The sequence below is a fragment of the Sminthopsis crassicaudata genome, chromosome 2 (genome assembly GCF_048593235.1).
Source record: "Sminthopsis crassicaudata isolate SCR6 chromosome 2, ASM4859323v1, whole genome shotgun sequence".
NCBI lineage: Eukaryota > Metazoa > Chordata > Mammalia > Dasyuromorphia > Dasyuridae > Sminthopsis > Sminthopsis crassicaudata.
Genome location: NC_133618.1, coordinates 617,290,183 through 617,315,205, shown reverse-complemented (window position 1 = coordinate 617,315,205; position 25,023 = coordinate 617,290,183). Strand labels below are relative to the sequence as shown.

Genomic DNA, 25,023 nt, shown 5'->3' with positions numbered 1-25,023 from the left:
ACACAGCCAAGAATAAGTCAGAGATAAGCCTTGGATCTCTTGAATCTCTGCCTTACGTCACTGCTTCTCAATTCATGTTGTTCCCTCACCTCCCTCTTCCCATTATCACAGGATAGCTTATGCTTTCCAAGCTCTGGCTCCCATCTTTCTCCCCGGAGTGAGGAAGGAAGCCCCTCCTTGGAAATGTCGGAAACCTCCTTCTATCCCTTTAAGAGGAAGGGACGTCCTTTGGGGAGGGGGGGTATCCTAGTTCACGTGAGGATGACGTCACAGCTCCTCGGTTGAGGCGGGGAGGAGCCAGGTGCCTGCTGCAGTATCCACACCCCCTCCCCCTTCCCCCTTTCCCCCTACTTCCTTTCCGGGAGCCTGGCCCTTTAAGAAGCTCAGCCTAGATTCTGATTCCTAAATCCCAGCTCCAGCATCGCCAGGCACACCTTGCTTCCTCCAAGCTTCCGCGGCCCGGCCTTGCCTCCCGGACCCTGACCACCATGTCGGTCGCTCCTGCTTACAGCGAGGACAAGGGCGGCTCCTCCAGCCTGGGGGAGCCCGAATACGGTCACGACCCGGCCAGCGGCGGCATCTTCTCCTCAGACTACAAGCGGTAAGGCGGGCCCCGGAGGATGGAGTAGGCTGGGATGCGGGCCCCGGCTCCAGGAAGAATGCTTGCTTTTCCCGGCTACGGGCCCGGGGTTTGTGGGGAGGGGGCGGGGTTATCAACCCGGCCCCCCTTTAGCAAGTGAGGCCCAAGGGTGATGACTTGCACTCGCAGCTTTTAGAGGGAAGAAGTCATTCTTGTTCCCAGATTTGCCACCAGATTCTGCACCCTGCGAGGAGTTACTGCACCCTCCTTCTCACCTGCCCCCCTCACCCGCCTCCTTGTCCCTTAGAGGCCTCCTTCTCCTCGATGAGGGGAACCCAGATCTCGGTCTCAGATTCAGACCCATGGCCCGATTACACCTGGGACCAGGAGAGGGGACAGGGAAGGTACAGAAGGTACAGGGCGAGAGCCAGGACTCCGATCAGGAAAGATATGGCTCCTGTAGAGTGGGGCACCAGAAATTGGGAGGATAAGTCTGCAGAAAGCGAAGATATGTGGGGGCAGAGGAGGGAAATCTGCATGTAAAGGGGGACCCAGGAAAGGCTTTGGGGGAAGGAATATATCAGGCGACCTGGGCAGCGGTAGCCTGGAGGCGGGTGGAACTAGCTTATGAGCAGCTGTGCTTTGACAGGAGGGGGCTTGGGACGGGATTTGGGGAGGAGAAGACACCCGGTGGGGAGAATGGTTGAAGACCTGGCTGGCTGGGGGTAATTGAGGACCTTGGGGAAGATCTGGGGGCAGGGGGGAAAGCTGGAGGCCTGCTGCAGGAGGGAAGGGAATAGGGCGGGACACTGGTGGCTGAGTAATGAAGTACCTGGGGTAACGTGACGGCAAAGATCTGAGTGGTTGTGTGAAGACCCTGGACTGGACGAGGACGGAGCGTACTTGGAGGCTGTGGTGATGGTGTGCGGTGAGGGGAGGAGGAACCCAGAAGTGCAGAGATTTGGGGAGAAAGTGGAAGAAATCGGAGGGCCAGAAGCAGACTAATTTCATCCCTGGAGTAAAATACCTCAGCGATAGGGCGGGAGAGGGTCCCAGCGACTCGCGGGAGCCCGGCCTGTGGGGGGAGTTCCCTTTGTGGGACTTGTCAGTCCCGACCCGGACCCTGGCCACCGCCACTCCGATCTCTGTCAGCCCCGGACCATGGACAGCTCTTCCCCCGCCTCCGGCTTTTAAGCTCCACCCCGCAGCCCTTCCTAGCCCGTGACGTAGGGGCGGGGGGAAAGCGGGCTAGCTGGGGGCCGGGAGGGGTGATGTGACTTGGAGGTGCCGGCTGGAGCGGCCTGCGTTTTGTCCTCCCGGGTCTTTGTGTGCGACTCTTGCCTAGTCTGCAGTTCATTTACTCCCACCCAGCGTGAATTGGGACTTACGTGACGAGGTCGCAAGGAGCACCTCCTCTGCCCCGAGCTCGTCATCTGCCCACCTACCTGGAGGCTGGGCCATGAAGCTGCTTCCGAAGCACGGGGATTTCTAGGCTATTCCTCTGCGCCCCGGGACCCCCGCGGGACCCCAGACCCCAACTTTTTTTCTGGATGCCTTCTCTGCCCTTTATATGTGCATCCCCTTCCCAGTTATTCCTCCTCTCAAAAAATCCAACTGAAATTCCTTCCAGGGCCTTCATACTTAACCCGGACTATGAACCCCTTCCCCACTCCCTCTGTTGCCCCAAGAGTCGTCTTGGGGGTTCCCTACCCCGGGAAACATCTTGTAGGAGAAGTCCAAGCAGTAGAATGTTCCTGTGGAGTTGGAGGAAGAGAAGTTAACAAATCCCATAAATGTCACAAGTATCAGGCTGCCATCACTGTGGAAATCTCCACCCCCAAAGCCCGGAAGGCCCTATTTCTATAAACTTTAAAAGATTCATATGTCACGTTCCTTGCATCTCTGGCCAGCCCACACTTCCATTTACCAGTGCGTCTGGTTCAGTCAATCAATAAGCATTTATTAGGCGCCTACTGCTGCCCAACAGTGCACTAAACTTTAGGGATACAAAAGAAAGTAAAGATTAGATTGGGGGGGGAGAGGGGAAGGGGGTACAACATGCTAATTACTATGTATAAATATATACTATGTATATATATTTATATATGTATAAATAATCTATGTAGAGAATATATTAGAAATAATCAAGAGAAGAAAAGTACTAGAATTAAGGAGAATCAGGAAGTGATTCCTGGAGAAGATAGGATTTTGGTTGGGACTTAAATGGGAAGTCAAGGAAGCCAGGAGGCAGAGAGGAAGGAGGGAAATTATGCAAGGCATGGACAGTCAATAGACATTCCCAGAGTCAGGAGATACAGTGTCTTTTTCTAGGAAAAGCAAGGAGACTGATGGGGAGAGGGAACGAGCAAGAGGACTGAAAAGGTGGGAGAAGGGGAGGGCCAGATGTTGAAGGTATTTGAATGCTAAGCAATTTTAAATTTGCTCTTAGAGGTAAGGGGAGCCACTGGTGTTTACTGAGTGGGAGGGATGGAATAGTTACAGTGGATATAGAGTGCTGGGTCTGGAGTCAGAAAGCCTCATCTTCCTGAGTTCAAATCTGGCCTCAGACACGTGCTTACCAGCTGTGTGATGCTGGGCAAGTCACTTAATCCTGTTTTCCTCATTTTCTCATCTGTAAAATGAACTGGATAAAGATACTGTTCCAGTATATTTGCCAAGAAAACTCCAAATGGGGACAAAGACTCAGTCAGGCCTGAATAACAATGTCGGACCTTGAATTTAAGTGTGGACTGGAGTGCAGAGAGACTTATGCAGGAGATCAACCAGCCAGTTATTGCAAATAATGCAAAATTGGGTTTGAGGATGGGGACAAATCTTTTACAAAGATAGAATCAACAGGATTTGGCAAAAGATTGGTCATAGGGTAGAAAGAGGTAAAGAGTGGGAGTTTTTTGCCTGGATAATTGGGAGAATGATGGTACCCTCGATAGTTATGGGGAAGTTGAGAAGAATGTTTCCTTCATGACTCCCCCTTCCAGTGATACTCCATCTTATTATAACTCCTACTTACCTCACAGCCCCAGTTTGGAGTTTAATTGTCCTATCTTGTGACACCTTGTTTTGGGGCCCTAAGCTTTCTACCTCACAGGGTTGTTATAAGGACAGCACTTAGGATACTTTAGAACACTTTTGATTGTGAGCTATTATTTAATTGTTGTATAATTTTTTATCCCAGTGGTGGTGGTCTCTCTCTACTGCTTTCTTAGACTAAGATGGTTATGTCACTCCTTAAGATAGGAGCAGAATATTCTCTTAGAACAAAGCCCAGTCTCCTAACTTCTCCCTTCCTTCCTAGACCTCTAAATAGTCAAAGTAACCCTTTGGACTTTCCTGAAGGTTCTACCATTCCTGACAACAGGTGACAGACAGACAGATATCGCTTAATGTGAGGAAAATCGCCGAGTAAAATCTAATTTCTGAACTTTCATTAGGTTCACATTAAACCTATCCCTAGGAATATAAATGAAGTTTAGTCCTTCTGGAGGTCCACTGGCTCCTCTGGAGCAATCACAAAGAAACTTTTACTCCCATCTTCGAGCTCTTTTTCTTGGATTAATACCCCTTGGCTTCTATTTTGCAGTGAGCCCCTTGGGTTTAGAGACAAGGACTAAGTAATAAAGTGTCTTCCTTGGTCTAAAATAAGACTCATTTGTAATTCAGAGAGAAATCTAAGCTCAGTAACTATCTCTCAAATACCTTTCTCACTCACAAAGGAAGGCCAATGAAGACCAGGAAAAGAGAAATGGCTTGGGATTCGAGAGAACAGAATCCTGGTCCAGAGTTCTGCACTAGCTAGATTCATAATACCTTCTAGGTCTCATCTGTAAAATAAGATAACAGAAGTTCTTAATGTGAAAACCATAAATTTACTTGTAGTTGGAGAAGAAAACAATTATATTTTTATTTTCACTAACCTCTAATTGAAATTTAGCATTTTCTCTAATTATAGATGTAAAAAAACCATTTTTCTGAGAAGAGGACTATGACACATAAGAACCCTTGATCTACAGTCTTCAGATCCACGATTCTGATTCACGAACTTCCTCATGTACCATCTCTTTTCTTATGCCCATTCCTCAGAATTCCCATCAATATCTCTACCCCAGTCTAGCTAGATCCTATTGTGATTTCTTCATCCCTCACTGCCATCAATGCCCCATTCCTACTTCTGTCCTTCTTATATCTTGTTTCTTCCATATCTATATCTGCTCACATCTCCCATTATTATTTTCCCCCCAAATTCCCACCCCCCACAAAACCTCCTGAGTTTTTTTAAAGAGTGCTTTAGTTATCAAATAATACTCCCATTCCTTCACCACCACCACCACACATAAATCGTCCCCCAGAATCTCTAAGAAGAAAAGGGGAAATTGGAGCTGACCCTTGCTGCCCCCCCTTCTCATTGCTTTACCATCCAGACTCCAGCTGTCCCATAACAGCATCACATTTCTGAGTTTCCGAGGAGGTTGGGCGGGTGGAGTATCAGTGAGGGCTCACTGAAGCAGGGACTGAGTCACAGATCAGCTGGGGAGAAGAGAGGAAGGAGAGAAGAAGGAGGCGGACTCTATCTGCCTGGGGGGAGCTCCGGTGTCTAGGACCAGATTTAGGGGTCTCGAGGGAACCTTGGTATCTGAGACACGAAGCCTGCTGACGCCAATGCAGCGGTTTCTGCAGCTCCCAGGGACTATGGTGAAGCCGCCGGGGAGCAGGGGGGGTGAGGAGGCAACCAGCCCTGTTCTAACCCCAGAAGGGGGGACCCCAGCCTGGTACCAAGCCCTGCAACCAGATGAGCTACGGCAGCTCCAGACCTCTGAACAGGATATGTCCCCAGAAGGTGGTTCTGATGGGGCTAGCCACAGCCAGCCTCTACGGTATGGAGGGGGGAGCCACCCTGGGGACCTGCATAAACCCCAGGAGATGGCAAGGGGCAATTTTCCAGGCTGGATCCCTGGAGCTGAGCTGATCTCACTCTCAAGGGGAATCTGCCTAGGATGTGTGAAAGGAGGAAAGAAGTGTTAGTTTGTGTGTGTGTGTGTGTGTGTGTGTGTGTGTGTGTGTGTGTGTGAGAGAGAGAGAGAGAGAGAGAGAGAGAGAGAGATACAAAGAGAAGAGGTGTCTGGATTGTGTTAGAGGGATAAAACACAGGGTTGGGGTCTATATATATATATATATATATATATATATATATATATATATATATATATATTTGTGCATGCAGAGTGGGGACAATAGGAAGATATAGGGTTTTTTTTATTTGTGAAAAGAATTCTGACATGGGAATTGGGCTGCTCATGGTGACCTCTGGGGTTTCCCCATCCATTAGACCCAGGATAAGGACTGGGGGCTGGTAAAAGTTTTTTGCAGACTGAAGGACTAAGTTATGGGGGCATCTTGCAGAGGAGGGTTTCAAAAATTCACAGAGAATTTCTCTAACCTCTGTGATTGAACAGAAGGGCAGCTGTTGGAAAGGCTATAAGAGGAGAGCATTTTTCTAGCCATGGTGCATAGAATATCTTAGGAAATTGGGCTTTAGTTTCCCTTAATGACCCTGCACTGTTGGTATTTCTCTGACAGACTTCACCCACCCTCTAGAAAAGGTGATTTCTCTTCCCTCTGGCTAGAATAGGGTCAGAAGTCAGGAATGAAGCCTGAGGACCTGGGGTCAATACAGGGTTAGCCTAGACTGTAAAGGGATCCTTCTATAAGCGATTAATATTTCATGGCCTTAGGAATATCACCAATTCCATCTCTCCCTCCCTCCCATGAAAGTGTAGAGTAGGCAGCAACAGGAGGGAGGGGGAAAGAACTGGAGGATGTGTTAGGGCCTGCCAGATGGAACTCTATCCCTCTAATAGACTCTGGCTATTGGGGAGGGTGGGACAAGGGGGGGTCTGTGCACCTGATTCAACACAACCCAAACCCTACAAATATTTATTAATACTCTACTATATATAAGAAACTGTGCTAGATTCTGGGGCTACAAAAACAAACATGAAAACCAATTCTCGCCCTTAAACAACATTTATTAAATGTCTACTTTGTGGCAGGTATTGCTCTGTGCCTTGGGGATAAGGCACAGACCAAAAAATATATATATGTATATATATGGCACAGATTATCAACACAGGGAAGGTACCAGGATTAAAAGAACTCAGGAAGGACTTCTTATAGAAGATGGGATTTTAGGTGGAACTTGAATAGAGATAAGGGAGAGAATTCCAGATGAGACATTTTACCAGAATATGTTGTTATTGTTTACCTTTCATTCTCCAAGAGAACCAGGACATCACAAGGGCTTGAGTTCTTGACTTGTAAGCTAAGAATCCTGGGAAAAATAAATAATGAGGGAGATTCAGAAAGAACTGAGTCTAGAAGGAATCTTAGAAGTTTGAAAGGGAGCAGTAAGGAAGGAGTGAATTCCAGACATGCAAAAGAGCTAAGAGATGGAATATTGAGTCGGGGAAGAGAGACTGTAAATTAGGGCATGTGAAAACGGAGTAATTCAGAATAATCCAGAAAAAGGAGTCTAGCAGCAGAGTGTGAAGGGATTTAAATACCAAGCTGAGGAATCTGATTTTTATCCTGTAAGCAATAGGGAGTCACACATGTTTTTTTGATCAGGAGAGGAGCATGATCAGCACTTGTTTTAGAGAATTATTTTGACATCTCTATGGAAAATGAATTAGAGAAAAGAAAGATTGGCCAATGGGAATACAATTTTGAGGTTATTTTTGATCATACATTAATAAATGTCTGAGGTGTCAGCACTAATCAGTAAGCATTTATTAACCCACTATATATGACATTGTACAAAGTGCTTGGTATAAAAGATAAAAATTAAAGTCTATTCTTAAGATATTTATACTTTATCAATAAATAAACAGAAATTATATATTGGATTACTTACTGTCTTGGGAAGGCAGAAAAATTGGAACACAAGGTTTTATAAAGGTAATGTTGAAAACTATTTTTGCATGTATTTGGAAAAATGAAATACTATTTAAGAAACACAGTTAAGTGACTTCTCCATAGTCACATATATAGATTAGAACTGAGTTCCTGGCTCCAAAGCCCATCAGGCATCTATCACCCTTTGCAGAGCCACCAGTCCAGATATTTAGCCTGTCTAAAGAAAATGATTTGTTTTAATCAATCAGCTCTAGTAAAGTTCTCCTTTGTAGCTATCATGGAACAGAGGTGGCCCTATCTCTACCCCTCAGATTGCACCAGTATACTTTCCAGTGTACACCTGCATCAAAGTGTACTGTGATCAGAAGACCACCCAAGCTAAATTCAGAGAAGCTTTTCCCCAGGATGACTTCCAGGGAATGACATTTTCCCCAGCCACTTCAACTATCTTAGACCATCAAGCTAATCTAGAGGGATCTCAAATTTCAAATGTGAAACACCAAACCAATGAAATAATTCTTCCTTGGAGTCTGTAATCAGAATTAAATTAATCAGGGTTCTTGCCATCCCTGATCTGGGCTCAAAATGTCTGAAAGCTTGATGAACCCTAAAACTGGGTCTCCTTCAGCAGCTGGACAGGTCAAACTGGGATTGGCTGGCATTCACACAGATTTACAGGGACAAGGTAGGTAGGTGGTCATGGAGGGCAGAAGGAAGAAGTCCAAACAAGCAGGTAACATCAAGAAGTCCAGTATCAGGAAAAGGAAAACCAGGTATTGGGACTGGAATGGAGGGAGAGACTTTTGGTTTCTGAAATAATTTTAGTTCAACAATTTGCTATATTTAACTACATTAATTTGTTAGAAGGGAGGATTCTACTGGGGATGGGAAGGAATATGCCATTGGGAAGTGACAGTGATGTGGTTTTAAGGGAATATCAATGAAACATTAAAACAAATAATTATAGAACCAAGGTCAGACCCTCGTCTTAGGGAAATTGAATAAATTTAGCTCAGGGGCTCACGAGATAAGGCGGGAACCCAGTTATGCAACATTAAATAGGGATTAGTCACACATGTACAAAAGGAGAAAAACAAAACAAGTTAAGAATGCTATATAATTATAGGGAAGCTAGGAATTCTAACTGGAAAAGGTAAGGAGGAGGTTCATTTCAGATGTGCAAGGGAACCAGGAGATAGTATTGAGTTGAGGAGCAGTAAGCCAGCCATGTATGTCACACACATACAAGGAAAAGAACAAGTAAAGAATGTTACAAATTATGTTAATCCATAGAAGAGAGGGGAGAATCTCCGTCTTTTGTTTGAAGAGGTGGAAAACTATGGATATGGAATGTTGTATGTACTGTCAGGTGCATTCATTTGGGCAGTTGTTTGTTCAAAAGTTTTTATTGATGGTGTTGTTGTTGCTTATTTAATTAAGGAAAAGGAAGAAAACATATTTAGAAAAGTTTTAATGTAAAAACAAAAACCTTCTTTATGCTATTTTAAAGATTGATGTGAAGTACAAATTCAGAGCATGGATCAGCAGTGAAGCGACTAGATACTAATCCCTAAACTAATAACTTAGGGTCCTTTATATACTCTGACCCCATCAGAAGCAGAATAATTAGAGTCTAGAATAAGGATGAAAATAATTATTGCTCCTTAAAGGTCCCCCAAATCAAGACTTCTTCTGCCTCGTACAATTTATTATTGTCTACTATGTACTAGGTAATGGAAATTCAAAATGACATAGTTCCAGCTCTCAAAGAGCTTACAATATTTCTGTGTAATTATTAAATTATAATTATTAATTAAGCAAATATTAAATATATGGCAAATTATATGAAGTAATTTTGAGATGGGGTGTCAATTGTGGAGAGGATCAGCAAAGGCTTTGTGTAAAAGATAACCTCACAGCTCTGTGTCTCAAAGGATGCTGGGGCTCTTAGAGATAGAGATAAATATTCTAGGCAAGGGGGAAAGTGGGTACAGAGGTACAGAGCTGAAAGATTAAATGTCACGTATATGGACCTGATCTCAAGGGAACATCCCTGGTCACCATTTTCACCAATATAATCCTTTGTAAGATGTATAATGGAAACAGATGCATATAAGTGAGCCTGGGATACTGAGGATAGAGTGATGCTATTGCATTGTACAGTGCTCCATTTATCTTCCCACACTTAATGAATAGTTTACCATTATGTGTTGATGTCAGCTGACATGTGGAATACCAATCTATTTTCTGGATAGCAGATGACATGTTATCCATATATAGTTTTGGAAAGACTTAGCAATTAAGAGAGCTACAGATATTGAACATGAAAAAGAAGACTTGGGTAGGTGAGGACATTGGGTATTAAAGGGATTTTATGTACAAGAGAGATTTTTATTTTACTTGATTCCAAAGGACGCAGCTGGGTGAAAGTATCATAAAGGTAGATTTCAGCTCAACATAAAGAAACTTTTCCTAACAACTAGAACCGTTCAAAAATGAAATGGGCTACCTCTGAAGGTGTTTAAGATTTCTAAGAGACATCCAGTTTGAGATGTCTAATAGGCAGTTGATTATTGGTCAGAAAGCAGGTTAGGGCAGGATAGATTTGAGAATCATTTACATAGAGAAGATAATTGAATCCATGGGAGCTGACAAGATCCCCAAGTAAAAAAGTACAGAAAGAGAAGAGGACTCAGGACCACTGGAGGTCGAGCACAGGTAGCTCACCTGGATGGAGAGTCATCCAAAAAGCCCAAGAAGGAATTGTCAAATACTAAGGAGGAAGCTTAAACAGTGTCTTGGAACGTTAAGAGAACAGAATATTAAGAGATGGACAACAAACCAACCTCCAGGGCTGCAGAGAGGTCAAGAAGTGTGAGGACTGAGAAAGGGCCATTAGATTTAGCAATGAAGGGATCATCAGTACATTTGGAAGGAGCATTTTCTGTCTGTGTCTCAAAGGATGCTGGGGCTCTTAGAGACAGAGATAAATTTTTCTATCTAAATGGTTAGAAGCCGGCCTGTAAGAGTGTGAGAGGAAAGGAAGTGGAGCCACAAATGTAGATGGCTTTCTCAGGGACTTTGGCCATGCAATTGAGAAGGGATGTAGGATCGTGGTTGGAGGTTATTTATGAGGGAAAAGGTCAGCACAGGGGAAATTGAAGATTAGGGAGAGAGTGGAAATGTTAGGGAGCTATGGGCTGGAGAAACGGAAAAGAATGGCCTCATTTGTGCAAGGGTTTGCCTTGGCAGGTAGCTCTCTTAAATGGCCTCTGAGGTTCCTCCAGCCCTGTAATTCTATGATTTTGTTGCTATGGTGACACCAGTTCCAAGCCAAGCTAAGAACAGGTGCCTTCATCCTCCAACAATCAGAATTTCTGGGTCACATCCTCTCCCTACTTGACAAAGAGCAGATCTTCTCGAGGTGAGCACAGTATCGTGCTGGAATCAATGTTAAATTTTCAATGTGAGTAATTCTACCTTAGAAATTGGCAAATGCTACAAATCAGGGCTTGATTTGTTATTTTGTTGATAGTCTCTGGACTTAAGAAAGTGATGGAGGAAATGTTAAATGATGTAGATTAAATTTTAAAGTGTGCTGTGCTTTTTCAAAAATTCCATTATTATTCATTTACCAGCACGATACTGTGTGTTACCCCAAATACCAAGGACCTCTCACGGTTCTGAGGTTCTCTTGAGTATTTAATAATACTCGTTTCACAAACTGGCAGAGTGATATGTAGCCCTTCTGATAAATCTTTTATTGAAAAGTCAAGTCTGAAAACCCCTCAAAATTCAACAGGCTTGCTATTCCATGAATTATGTGAATGCACACACTTCTTGATGTGCCTGGAACACAGTAGGTGTTTAATAAATGCTTCTTGTTGATTACTTGCTTCTTGACCTTGTGTCACTCCTGTTCTTTTCCTCCTTAGGCCCCAAGGACTGACCTACCACTTGCCTCATGTTTTCATCAGGGATTTTTCTCCTCCTTGATCCAATGCAGAATGAAAATAAGTCCAAGAGCTTCTTCCCTGAATCCCCATCCCTGAAGCAAGTACACAACCCTTTCAAGGATTTTTTAGTGCTTTTTATTATTAGCGACAATGAAAAAAATAAGTACAAATAAGAAATATGAGTAAATATGAGGGGAATTATAAAAGATCCTTAATTTTTAAAATCATTGACTTGTATAAAAGCATAGCTGGAATCCTCATCGCATTTTCAAATAACAGAGTTGGGAGGGAAGTCTAACACAGTAACCCACATTAACATTTACTATGACAAAGTGGGCTTTGATTCAAAGGGAACTGGACGGGGTAGATTATTGGGTTGTGGTTCTAGTCCAGTAGCATAAAGCTAACTAGGCAGAAATGTAAAATCTTAGACGAGTTCAGAAAGCTAGTTTCATAATCATAAAATAACTAATATTTCTATTGCACTCTTAGGTCTATAAAGCACTCTACATACATCATCTCATTTGGTTTTTCACAACAACCCGGGACATAGAGATTCCGTTACTATCCTCATTTTATAGGACAAACAGAAGTGATTTGTCCAGCTACTACGGGGCTGCATCCAGATTTGCACCAGTCTCCCTTATTCCAGGGCCAATGCTCTATCCACTGCACTATCCACCTGCCTCTAAAAACAGTGGAGAGAGATGTAGTTAGTGTCTTTAAAAAATGGAGTTTTTAATGGCATATGAATTATAAATTAATGGTTCAATAGCCTAACCTGCTAATTAAACCCTAAACTGTGGTGTCTAGAATGAAAGGGATGCCAGTCTTGGCCTTATCCCAGAACACATAATCCACCACAGGACAGTCGTGGTAATTATAACCAATCCCAGTCACCAAGATGGCACATTTCTTCCCATCATCAGTGATGATTAGGACACTGAGGAACCCCTGGGAAGTAGAGTGAGATAATCCATATAATGGGCAGGAATTGTCTGTGCCATATTTCCATTGTGGGAAACACCTGGCTGGGCTGGAGTTGATGGAGTTGCAGTTTCCACTGCCCTACTTTAGGGTGACAGAGGGGTGGAAGGCTGCTGGTGTATGAATAGTTTAGTGGAAAGCAGAGACTCACCTTAATATGAAAAGAAGGCATGGTGGTAATAACATGTTGGTAAAATGGTGAAATGAGTGCTGGGGAAGAAATCAGTGGAAGCTGGGAAGCACAGCATCTGTGGGAAGATCTAGATTAGCTGTAATCCTGAGCAAGTCATTCAACCTCTTGTAAAAGGGAGACAATAATAGCATCTACCTTCCAAAATTGCTGTGAGATTGCCAAGTGATAGAATTTAGGATAGTACCTGGCACATAGTAGGTGCTATGATATAAGATTGTTCCATTGCATTCCACCAAGATTACTGATGTCCAGATGGAGCATCACAGAATTTGTCTTTGATACAAACATTTGTGCCTCCACCTAGCAAAGTGTTCTCCCAGAGATGTCATCTCTGGCATTTTCTGCCCTCCCTCTATTGCCTTCCATATCAGTCTTATACGGATGGAAATCCAGAGGATCCAAATAGAGTTTAAAACTTTACTCAACTAGACAAAAGAGAACTTTTAAGTCATGGGAATCACCAGTGGCCAGGGGAAACTTTCTCTAGGGCAGGGGAAAAGGTATGGTTTTCTACAGGCTAGCCCGAGTGACCACATATTCCACAGACTGTTTGGGGATCATTAATTATCACTCATCGATAAGCATCCTCATTGTGTCACTTAGTCATTCTATGAGTGTTCTATATTGATCCACATAGACTTCACCTTCAAAAATGGCTCTAAAATTTGCATGCATGCTAATTGGATTTTTTTTTAGCATGTGCACACACAGAATCCCCTTTTATAGGGATCTCAATTTCAGAGCATGGCCCCTGTTTGGACTACATGGTATATTTCACATTCTACCCCTTCCGGTGGCTTGTGGAGCAGGATGCTCAGCTACAACCATCCCTCATATTGTTCTTGAGTCGTGTCTGACTCTTTACAGCCATAGGGACCGATTCTTTTCATGGGATATTCTTGGCAAAGGTACTGGAGTTTTTTGCCATCTGCTTCCCAACAGAGATTAAGGAAGGGATTTATTTGCCCAGGATCACACAATAAGTAAGGACCTGAGGCCAGATCCACTGAGTCAGCTAGCTGCTTCCAAACTGTTAGCATCCCCAGTTAATGGACTTCACAGAATTGATGTAGAAATCCTAGAATGTCAGAATGTGGAGGGACCCAAGGAATCACTTTGTCCATCCCCTTTTTTCCCAGATGAAGAAACTGAGGTCAAAGTAAATTAAATGATCTACCTTGGATTAGATTCATGACTCCTTGCTGTCTCCTGCAAGACCCAAGGAATTCTGTATTTTACACGTGTGTGTGTGTGTGTGTGTATGTGTGTAAATATTTTGGTTATATATGCACATGCATGCCCAAAATTCTGAGCAAACATACATACTGCCCATATTTTCAGTCTCATCTCAAATGAAAAAGGACCATTAGTGAGAACCTGCCATTCATTTACATAAAACCAGCCAGGTCCATGTTTTCATAGCCAATCCCTCTTGGGAATGCATCATCAAGTGCTAAGTTCAAAATACTGCTGCTGACAGATGTAATGGGCCAATTGAGGCTGGACGTGATCATCTTGTCCAATTTCATTTTCTTTCCTTTTTTGGAGGCAGTTGGGGTAAAGTGACTTCCCTATGGATATACAGCTAGTAAGTAGCAAGTATCTCAGGTCATATTTGAACTCAGAGCTGATGTATTCCTTATACACTTTGCACCTAGCTTCCTTTTACAGTGGAGGATATTGAAGTTCATTCTACATAACTTGTGGGTTCCCAAGAGTGATTCTCTGAAAGGATCCTGGAACTGAAAGAGCTTGGGACCTCCTGGGACTTCATCGCCATGCACACCCCTCCAGTTTCCAGGCTGAATCTGAGCATTCTTTGTTTGTCTTTTTGTCTGCAAATCCCACAGCAAGTAGCCAGATCCTTTTGTCAGACCTTGAGCTTACTGTTGAAGGAATCACACTGCAGAGTGTGCACTTATCCCTCAGGCTTATCTATCTATGAAGGATAGGATCCCATCGGTGAACTTGGATCCAGGAAAGAAATCAGTTCTTGGGCATGTGGGAAAAGTATGGGAGGGTTAGCTGCAGGGCTCAGAGTATAAGAGTATAACTCCTCAGAGGAACTCCACAGATTGTGGAGTAGGAGGAGGAAATTGTGCAAGAGAATTAGCGGTCTGTGTCTCAGAGCAAGTGAGAGTGTATGCCCTAGGAGGCTGGGCTTTGCTCTGCTGGGTGGTGATCCCCGAAACTGAGACACTAGGATTAAAAGCCATGATAAGCAGCCCAGGCAGATTGAATATTCCAGGGCATGTCAATGAGCTCCCTTTGTTTCCTTATAGTTTATTATCACCTATAATTTACATTTTTGGTAAAGTACCTAAGGTGGAGGTGGGAGGTGGTGAGTGGTAGGATGAGATAAAGCCCTAACTCTTTCCTTTTTAGTATTAATCAAAAAGCATGTAAATGCTTAGGGTGCTAACCTTTGCATTAAGCTGAGAGTGTTAATCTGCAGGCATGTAAGTGCTTAGTATTTGCCAGTCATTGCATTAAACAGAGAAAGATAAGAGCTCCGGGACCCTAAATGCAAAAAATCCTATATATGGTGTATATACAGTATCAGTGAAATGTGATCTCGGGGGAAGCACCAACAGTGGGAGCAAGAGAAAGACCAAAATTTGGAAGAGGGGAGAGTTTGGGGAGAAAGATGATGAGGTCTATTTTGGATATGTGGAGTTTGAATATAAAGTAAAAAGAGAAAGTTCATAATGGTGCCTTGGGGGAGACATGTGTAGGTTAGTGAGCATGACCTGGATGAAGATATGGCAAAGATTCCTGATTTAGGAGAATCATCAGCAAGCAGTGTCATGAAAAGCTAAAGAGGAGCAAGCATCAGGAGGGGAGGGTGATTAGCAGTGTCAATGCTGCAAAAAGATCAAGAGAGATGAGGATTGGTAAAAGATCATTCACTTTGGCAATTAAAAATCAATAGTTTTATCCTCTCAACAATTCAGTGATCCAAGGCAATTCCAAAAAATTGTGGATGGAAAATGCATCTGCATCCAGAGAACTGTGGAAACTAAATGCGGATAGAAGAATACTATTTTCACCTTTGTTCCCTTTCTTGTGGTTTTTCCCTTTTGTTCGGATTTTTCTTCTCCAACATGTACATATATAACCTAAAAAATTAAATAAAAAGTTTTTAAAAATCAATAATTTTAGAAAGAGCCCTTTAGTTGAAGAAGTCAGAATCCTCATCATCCTCAGGGTCCCCTCATTCTTCTTTTTCTATTAACTTCCAGCTCTATCTGGTTTGTTCCTTTATCTAGAAGTCTGTCATTTGTTCCTTGTCCTTATTTTAGGGACAGGAGAGGGGAGCTATTGTTCCTAGGATTTCTAGGAAAATAGAAATTTAGTTGAAAGAGCAGGTGAGGACAGATAAGCAAGTTTTTAGAACTGAGTGAGACAAAAGTGGAGGCTCTACTTGTAGAAGTCTTTCTCAAGAAGTTTAGCTAAGGGGTGAAGGGGATAGATATAGGACAATAGTTAGTTGAATGGATAATCAAGTAAGGGTTTTTTAATGAAGAGGGAGAGATGGGCTTATTTGTAGATAGGGAAAGAACGAATAGAGAGACAGGATGATAGGGTAGGCAATCTGAAGGAGACAAGCTATATACGTGCATGGAGAACCAATCTGAGAGCAATTTGTAACTATGCCCAACAGTCTAAAACAACCATGCATATATACTCTATGCCCCAAGTAATACTATTACCAGGTCTGTATATCAAAGAAATCAAATCAAAAGAAAAGGGACCTATTTGTATAAAAACTGTTATAGCAGCTTTTTGTGGTAGTAAAGAATTGGAAATTAAGGAGATACTCATCAATTGGGGAATGGCTGAACAAGTTGTGGTATATGATTGTTGCCTTCACAATGGATAGGATTGTGGTAGGAGAGAGGAAGAGAACTTTGAACTCAAAAAATTTTAAATAATTGTTTAAAAATAAAGCAATAACAATTTTATAAAGGATTCACGTGGGAGGGGTTTGCCTTGATGAGGAGGACAGCCACTTCTTAAGTTGAGACATGGGTGAAGAAAGGTGAGAGAAAACATCTGAGACTCTTGACATGAAGAGAAGAAAAGAAGAAGTTCTCGGTGAAAAACTTTAGTGTTTCCCCCAGCAACTACAGAATTATAAGGTTCAGAGAAGCAAATACAGAGTTCATGGGTTTGATGTCTCTTCAAAGTATGGATGGACATTAGATCTTCAAAGGATTTGCTAAACCATCACAAGCTCTAAATGAGGCAGTCAAGGTAGAACAGTTTTCTCATCACGGGATCTTAGACTTAGAGTTGGATGGGAATGAAGATAATATCTGACTCTCCTTTTTAGATGAAGATTTGCCTGAGGCACAAACAAATTAAGTGGCTTGGCCAAAGCCACACAGCTAGTGATTGAAGTGAAACTTTAATCTAGGTCTCCCTGACTCCAACTCCATTACCCCCTCCACCACCAGGTGACTTTCTCAGTCAGGCATGAAACTGGGAATCTGTCCTTTCAAGGACCAGCTGACCTGACTTTGGAGAGACTTTTCCAAGCACTGGCTACCAGGGGGTGATTTTTTTTACATAGCACCTCTCAAATGGGCATCTACAGTGCCAGGTTTGGATTCAGGATGACTCATCTTCCTGAGTTCAAATCCAGCCTCAGATACTTCCTAACTGTATGAATTTGGGCAAGTCACTTAACCCTGCCTGCCTCAGTTTCCTCATCTGTAAATGAGATGGAGAGGGAAATGTAAAATCACTTCCAATATTTTTGCCAAGAAAACCCCGTCAGACATGATTGAAAAATGACTGAACTTGAGAAGATCAGGTAGTTCCTTATCACCCCCACATGGATAGTACAATAGCCTTCCAACTAGTTTTTTGCCTCAAATCTCTCTTCACTTCATTATTATCTCTGATTAGCTATGTCTGACCTTATCACTCTCCTGCTTAAGAAGCACTAGTGGCTTCCTGATATCTGTAGACCAAATACAAATTCTTCCATTTGGCATTTAAAGCCCCGTATGATGTCTCCACATTAATTATTTATTATTCTCCTTCATACACAGTGCCCTAGTTAGACCGGCCTGCTTGTTTTTCACCATACATGACAATCCACGGTCTGTCACCGTTCCTTTGTACTGGCAGTCTCCCCCCTCCCCATATCCCTTTACCTCTTAGAATCCTTCATCTCCTTCAAAGCTTAGCCCATGTTGCCTCCTGATCCCTCCTGATTCTCATCTCCCCCATTTTTCCATAATTGGTTTTTACTTTGTGTGTCTCTGAGTGTGTCACATTTCATTACATGTTTATGAATTGTTTCCCCACATAGAAGATAAATATCTCGAGGGAAGAACTGTATAATCTTTGTCTTCATGTCCTGGGAATGTGGTGGCAATGAATAAATGCTTATTGATTCAATATTTGATTGATTACTGTGCTAAAGTATAAAACAATCATAATTTGTATTGGTAAAATATCTATGTCAAGGAATTAGAGATTCTTGAATAAGGAGAATTAGACAGTTTTAAGAAGTCTCAAAGACAACAAATTCACATTGCCCTTGAGTTTCATGGGATCCTAAATAGAATTTAGGCTGAGCTCTTAATTCTCTATAATATCAATATTTATCTAGTTTAGAAGGACCCCTTCATGCCCCTTCCTATAGGTCTTAGCTCTGGTTTCTGGGTTTGCCCCTTTATTTCATTCAGAAATTTCTCTTATTCCCTATTCCATTTATTATACTACTTATAAAAACATTTAGAAAATTCTAAAGGGACTTTGTGATTGTTGCAGGTACAGGAGAGAGAAATGACTGCTATCTTCCCAGGAAAAAAATAAACCTGGTTAGAATAGGTGAGGATGGCCCAAAAGACAAAGGTAGATGTGGCTAATAGTGGGCTCTTAGGAGAATAGAGTCATTTTACCCAATTAGCCATAGTTTCCTGATCTGTAAATCTGAGACAATAAAGTATTTCACGGATATCTTATATATAATATAAAACACTTTATAAACTTATATTAAATAAGTGTCAGCTATTTATGTTAAATATTTATTATAGCAGTTGTAGCTACTTGAAACTCAAATTACAGAGTTCCTTATTCATTGATCTAATCATTAGTCTTCAGTTTGCCTGAGATTTCTGGCCTTAGAATAGAACTAAGAGAAATGTTACAGATTATCTCTTCTAAGCTCTTCATTTTTTCAGATGAACTACACAAAACTTCCTTACAGCTTAGAAGCCAGGACTAGAAGCTACAGAGGGAATCACCCTCTTTCCAGTCTGGAGAAATATTGAAAATGAAGTCCAGAAGCTAGAGAGGTTAACTGAGTCACCCAGAAGAACAAAGAAGGATTCCAATCCAGAGCAGCACCAGAGCCAACATGCTTTCTGCTGTGCCAGGATGCAGCTGCTTTGGATGCTCAGGCTAAAAGCTCTTCACTCTTGCCCCGCTCCCTGGCTTCTTGGTGGCTGACCCAGTCTGCCAAAGGATGCCCTTGCCTCGTTCTTGATACTTAGTCCCTTACGAACCAGAGCAACCCTTAGCCAACACAACTGGTTGCTGCCTCCATTGCAGCATCTGCAAGTCTAGTGCTTTCTGCTGGATCTTTGAAACTGTAGGGTCAAGAGACTTTGTGGTGTCTAAAGGGATCCCTTGTTCTGGTGATGGGGAGAAGAAATGTCCTTCCCAACTTTTAGTGCTTCCATCCCCTTGCCATTGACCACCATTCTCTCTCTCTCTCTCTCTCTCTCTCTCTCCTCTCTCTCTCTCTCTCTCTCTCTCTCTCTTCCCCCTCCATCTCTATCTTTCTCTTTCTCTCTCTGTCTCTCTGTCTCTGTCTCTGTCTCTGTCTCTCTCTCTCTCTCTTTCTCTCTCTCATCTCTCTCTCTCCTCTCTCTCTCTCTCTCTCTCTCTCTCTCTCTTCTTTCTCTCTCTCTCTCTCTTTCTTTCTCTCTCTCTCTCTCTCTCTCTCTCTCTCTTTCTCTCTCTCTCTCTCTCTCTCTTCTCTCTCTCTCTCTCTCTCTCTCTCTCTCTCTCTCTCTCTCTCTCTCTCTCTCTCTCTTCCCCCTCCATCTCTATCTTTCTCTTTCTCTCTCTGTCTTCCCTTTTCTCTCCTGTAACCTCATCCCCAACTGTCCTGTTTCCTTGACTAACCTCTCCCTTCCTGTCCCTCCCTAGGCACGATGACCTGAAGGAAATGCTGGACACCAACAAAGATTCTCTCAAGTTGGAAGCCATGAAGAGGATTGTGGCGGTGAGGGCGGTGGAGGGGGAAGCCAATGGGAGCAAAGCCCAGGAGGATACCTAGGTTGCTGGGAACACCTTCATTGGCTTTCTTGGGGGGTCCTATCCACTATATGAATCACTTAAGATCTGTAGCCGACTAAAAATTATGTTTCTAGCAAATTTATTCACAGGGGAACACATAGGATGAGGAAGGTGCAAAAGTGGGTGGAGAATGGAGCATAGGACAGTCTATGGAGGGTGGAGGAAGTGGCAAGGGATGTGTTGCACAGGATAGATCCATCTCAAGTAAGGTCAAACTAGAGAATGCCATCTAACCCCAGAGAGTCCTATGGGAGCAGTTTGCCGCCCCATCAGGGCAAATGATTTAGGGCAAAACCCTTTTGTGCTTTGCTAATTATTGCTCTGTCTCCCCTTCCTCCTAGATGATTGCTCGTGGGAAGAATGCTTCTGACCTGTTCCCAGCTGTGGTCAAGAATGTAGCCTGTAAGAACATTGAGGTGAGGGTCCCAGCTGGGAAGGGGTGACTCATGTAGGGAGTTATAAGGAATGAGAGGAGAGACGGAGATGGAAGAAGTTCGTGTATTGTATGTGGGCGGGAGTAGGAGAAGATGTGTTCTCAGAAATGGTCCCCTCCCAGAAGAAATTACCTGCACCTGGAGTTGGACTTAGGGAATGCTGGGTCCCAGGAACCATCTGCTCAGGGGAGTTTCTCCTCCCAGGTGAAAAAGCTGGTGTATGTGTACCTGGTTCGCTATGCAGAGGAGCAGCAAGACTTGGCCCTGCTGTCCATCTCTACTTTCCAACGTGGCCTAAAGGTCAGAGTCTCAGTCTTATTTCCCACGGTGTATATGCGGGAGGAGAGAAGAGGAGTTGGAAATGGGATGGGATTTCCAGGGTTGACCAAGGTGGGGATGAGGAGGACTCCTTCATATTTCACGTTGTAGGGAGTGACATAAAGTAGAATCACATGGCTCAGTGGATAGAGCACCAGCCCTGAATTCAGGAGGGCCTGAGTTCAAATCTGTTCTCAGACACTTAACACTTCCTACCTGTGTGACCCTGAGCAAGTCATTTAACCCCAGCCTCAGAAAAAGAAAAAAAGTAGAATCACTCCTGCTCCTAAGAGTAAGAGTTTCCTATGCCATAATAGAAAGAATACTAAAACTTAGAGCCAAAAGGTCTGTGTTCAGATCTCAACTCTGCCACTGGGCTCCTTTTTCTGGACCCCTATGTCTTCCTCTATAAAGTAAGATGATTTCCAAAATTTCAAAACTCACTGGAGGACGAGATCTCTTTCTCTTGAAAAACATAGTAGTTACAATGTGTACTTTCTAGAAAAAGACACAGGGACTCAGAAGATTCCATTGGCTTTTCTAAGGCTAAGTAGCAGAGTACTTAAATCAAAATGGATTAAAATGGAAAATTTCGGGGAAACAAAGAAAAGCATTTTCTATTTTCATCTGCTCACATCTCTCTAGAAGAGAAGTATATTTCAAAGAGTTCGGATTTCCTCTGTGGCAGGGCTCTAGCTAAAGCCATGAGGATGGTTAGAATAAGCACTGAGCTGGTGGTCAGGAGATCCGGTTCCAGTTCTGGGTTTGCCATTGATTGGGTGACCATATATTGATTATTTTTGTTCTCAGAGCTTCAATTTCCTCATTTATGAAATAAAAGATTTAAACTAGAGACTCTCAGGTCCCTTTCAGCTTCAAGATTCAGTAATTGAATTATACTCGCTTTCTTCGAGCTTTGAGAGGGTGACCAGAAGCCAGAAATGGGCCTTCCAATTTAGCTTTGACGTCAGAGAGTCAGGGAGGGCTTTGGAAGGTCAGAGGTACAAAGGCCGTATGACTGACCACTTGCTGAGTATATTGTAGAGGAGCATTTCATAGCTACCCAGACCAGAGCGCAAGCATAATACATGTCAGCCAAAGAAAATGAATATTTTTAATCAGTCTCTAGGGATTCTTATTAACTCCCTGTATAAACTCCTCCTCTAAGCTACTGTGAACACTTGTATCCATGGTAATTCATGCTAATCCTAAGTCACCAGATTTCTTCTCACAGACAGTGAGTCCGCTAGGCTGACTCTCCATGGTTATATCACTGGTCAGTGCACGGGTCAAGTTCAGGGGCCAGCAGGAAGGCTGTTACAGTGACCAGAAGATAGTACCTCCTGCCCTTGCCATTCCCTGCAGGATCCTAACCAACTGATCCGGGCGAGTGCCCTCCGAGTGCTCTCCAGCATCCGTGTACCCATCATAGTGCCCATCATGATGCTAGCCATCAAGGAAGCTGCCTCGGACATGTCCCCTTATGTGCGGAAAACAGCAGCCCATGCTATCCCCAAACTGTACAGGTGACCTCCTTGGAGCCGGAGCCTCATCTCCCACCCCTGCCCCTGAGGCTTAACCTTGAATGCTTAGGGGTGTGATGGATAGAGGGATCGTGGGAGGAGGGGGGTAACTGTGGTGAGAGGAGGGGAGCAGAGGAGCCTGGACAGTGGTGGGCCAGGGATCTGGACGGCCGAGCAGCATGGTGTGGGGGGCCTCAGGTTCAAAGACTGGGGGGAGGCTGCCTCCCTTCCAGCAAGCCCTCCATCCCCCCAGTTTGGACTCTGACCAAAAGGATCAGCTGATTGAAGTCATTGAGAAGCTTCTGGCTGACAAGACCACGGTACGAAGGACATCGATGGGACTGTGGAAGGAAGGGGATGTGGATGTCTGAGGAAACGCTGAGGGGAGTTGGGGGGATCCTGCAGGGATGATGCCCCTCCCTCCCCTTTAACTGACCTTTCGTCTCTGTTGCTCACGTACGTCTCTCCATATCCTGGTCTCATCTCTCCTCCCCTCCTGGCTGGACCCCCTTCAGCTGGTGGCTGGGAGCGTGGTGATGGCCTTTGAGGAGGTGTGCCCAGAGCGCATTGATCTGATCCACAAGAACTACCGTAAGTTATGTAACCTGCTGATCGACGTGGAAGAGTGGGGCCAAGTGGTCATCATCAACATGCTGACGCGCTACGCTCGCACGCAGTTCCTGAGTCCCAACAAGAACGTGAGTCCCCGGAGAGTGGGCGCGGGCACTATGGGGCGGGCTAAAATGAAGAGCGTTTTTCACTCTAGGACTAATGGATAGGGAGGAAACAAACAACATTGTTCTGCCTCAGGGGAGACAGCGAGGGGTCATAAAAAGATCACCAAAGCAGGGTGTGGGGAATGGGTCCAACAGGGTCTGAGAGCGGAACTTGCGGGACCCAGGAAGCATTTATGGGGGAAGCCATGAAGAGGATTCCTGGGAAGGGATAGTTCGGGAAGACTTGCTGAAGAGGCAGATTTTCAGCAGATTTGAAGGGAAAAGGGCAGGGGATCCAAGTGTGGACATCAAAGCCCTTTTCCCATCTCTTCTCCACTCCCAGGAATCTCTCCTGGAGGAGAATCCTGAGAAGGCCTTCTACGGGTCCGAGGAAGACGAGTCCAAGGGGTCCGGGCCAGGACCAGAGGAGGCAGCTGCTCCCCTGGCTGCCCGGAGGCCATACATCATGGACCCTGACCACCGCCTGCTCCTGCGCAACACAAAGCCGCTGCTCCAGAGCCGCAGCGCAGCCGTGGTCATGGCGGTCGCCCAGCTCTACTTCCACCTGGCCCCCAAGGCGGAGGTGGGAGTCATTGCCAAAGCCTTGGTGCGACTGCTGCGGAGCCACAGGTGGGGCGCCAGGGCCTGCGCTGGGGATCCTGTGGGGTCTGGGGGCTCCCTACTTTGTAGAACAAGACGCAGGGCCCTGGAAGATAGATTTCAGTGGCTTTCCTAAGGCCGAGTCACAGAGCAATTAAATGGGGTTAAGATGGAAATTTTTGAGGAAACAAAGAAAAGCATTTTCTATTTTCATCCAATCCCATCTCACACCCACTATCTCCCTCACCCACCCTGGCCCTGATTCCCACCTTGCCTCAGGATCCCAGCCCCAGCAATTTTCCCCATTCCAGAGCAGAGGTGGGAGCTGTGCCCAAGGCACTGGTCTGGCCTTGCGGATGCAGTTAGCGCCTGGCTGGACAATGACACTGATCTGCACAGTCACCCCTCAGTCCTGACCCCCTTTTGTTCACAGTGAGGTCCAGTACGTGGTGCTGCAGAATGTGGCCACTATGTCCATCAAGCGCCGGGTAAGTCAGCCGGAATAGGACTTCAGGTGGACTTCAAGGTAAACGCTGTGGGATCCAAAGGCCTGAGGTCCACATTGGGGAGGGTGATACCTCCACAGGGAACTGCATGGGCCAGAGCAGAGGGGAGGTAGCACCCTGCAGGGGACAGAGCAAACACTGGCCAGCACCAAGTGGTGGCTTCTGCCCATCATTCCTGCTGCCAGCTAGGGCTCTTTGGCTTTGGGAGGCTTGCATTCCAGGGGGCCAACTTGGGCAGGTGTCCCCACTAAGTCTGCCAGGAAGATTGTGAGTTTCCTATATTGGGGGAGCCACCGGGGAGCCTAAGGAGGAGCAAACCAGCCTAGGTTGGAAACAAAACAGAGTAAAATTCAGGTGCTAATCATTAATGGGATTGAGCTCATAAATAATCTTACACTTCTAGTCCAGGTGAGAGAGAAGACCCAGTCTTGAGGGATAGGGACAGAGAGAAGGAAAGAAAGAGGGAGAGAGAGAGGAGAGCAAGAAATGAAGAGGAGGAGAGGAGAGAGAGAAATAAAGAGGAGAGAAGAGAAGAGAGAAAAGGAGAGAAAGAAGTGGAGAGGAGGAAAGAGAAAAAAAGAAAAACATATATATAAATATAGATATATAGAAAGAGAGAAGAAATATGAGAAAGAGAAGAGGGGAAGGAAGAGAGAAAGAAAGAGGAGAGAGAAGAGAAGAGAGGAAAGGAGAGAAGAGAGAGAAGTGGAGAGGAGGAGAGAGAATAAAGAAAAAGACATATATATATATGTATATATACATATATATATATAGAGAGAGAGAGAGAAGAGAAATGAAAAAGAGAAGAGAGGAAAGGGAAGAGAGAAAAAAGAGTAGAAAGTGAGGAGAAGAAAAAATAGAAGAGAAAGAAGAAAAGAGGATAGAAAAAGAGAAAATAAGAAGGGAGAGAAGGAAGTGGATTGGAGGAAAGGGAGAAACGAAAAACAGAGAGAGAGA

At 44.3% G+C, this 25,023-nt stretch overlaps 1 protein-coding gene across 1 annotated transcript in view; it reads left to right on the top strand.

Annotated features, from left to right (window-relative positions):
- Positions 1-367: 367 nt before the first annotated feature.
- Positions 368-25,023, top strand: part of AP3B2 (adaptor related protein complex 3 subunit beta 2) — a 47,154-nt gene continuing 22,498 nt past the window's right edge. Inside the window, exons 1-9 of the mRNA XM_074296162.1 lie at positions 368-601; positions 19,820-19,895; positions 20,311-20,385; positions 20,608-20,703; positions 22,087-22,247; positions 22,498-22,564; positions 22,760-22,942; positions 23,304-23,590; positions 23,994-24,048. Of these exons, the coding sequence (XP_074152263.1) occupies positions 489-601; positions 19,820-19,895; positions 20,311-20,385; positions 20,608-20,703; positions 22,087-22,247; positions 22,498-22,564; positions 22,760-22,942; positions 23,304-23,590; positions 23,994-24,048 (1,113 nt within the window). The 5' untranslated portion in view covers positions 368-488. The remainder of the gene's footprint in view (positions 602-19,819; positions 19,896-20,310; positions 20,386-20,607; positions 20,704-22,086; positions 22,248-22,497; positions 22,565-22,759; positions 22,943-23,303; positions 23,591-23,993; positions 24,049-25,023) is intronic.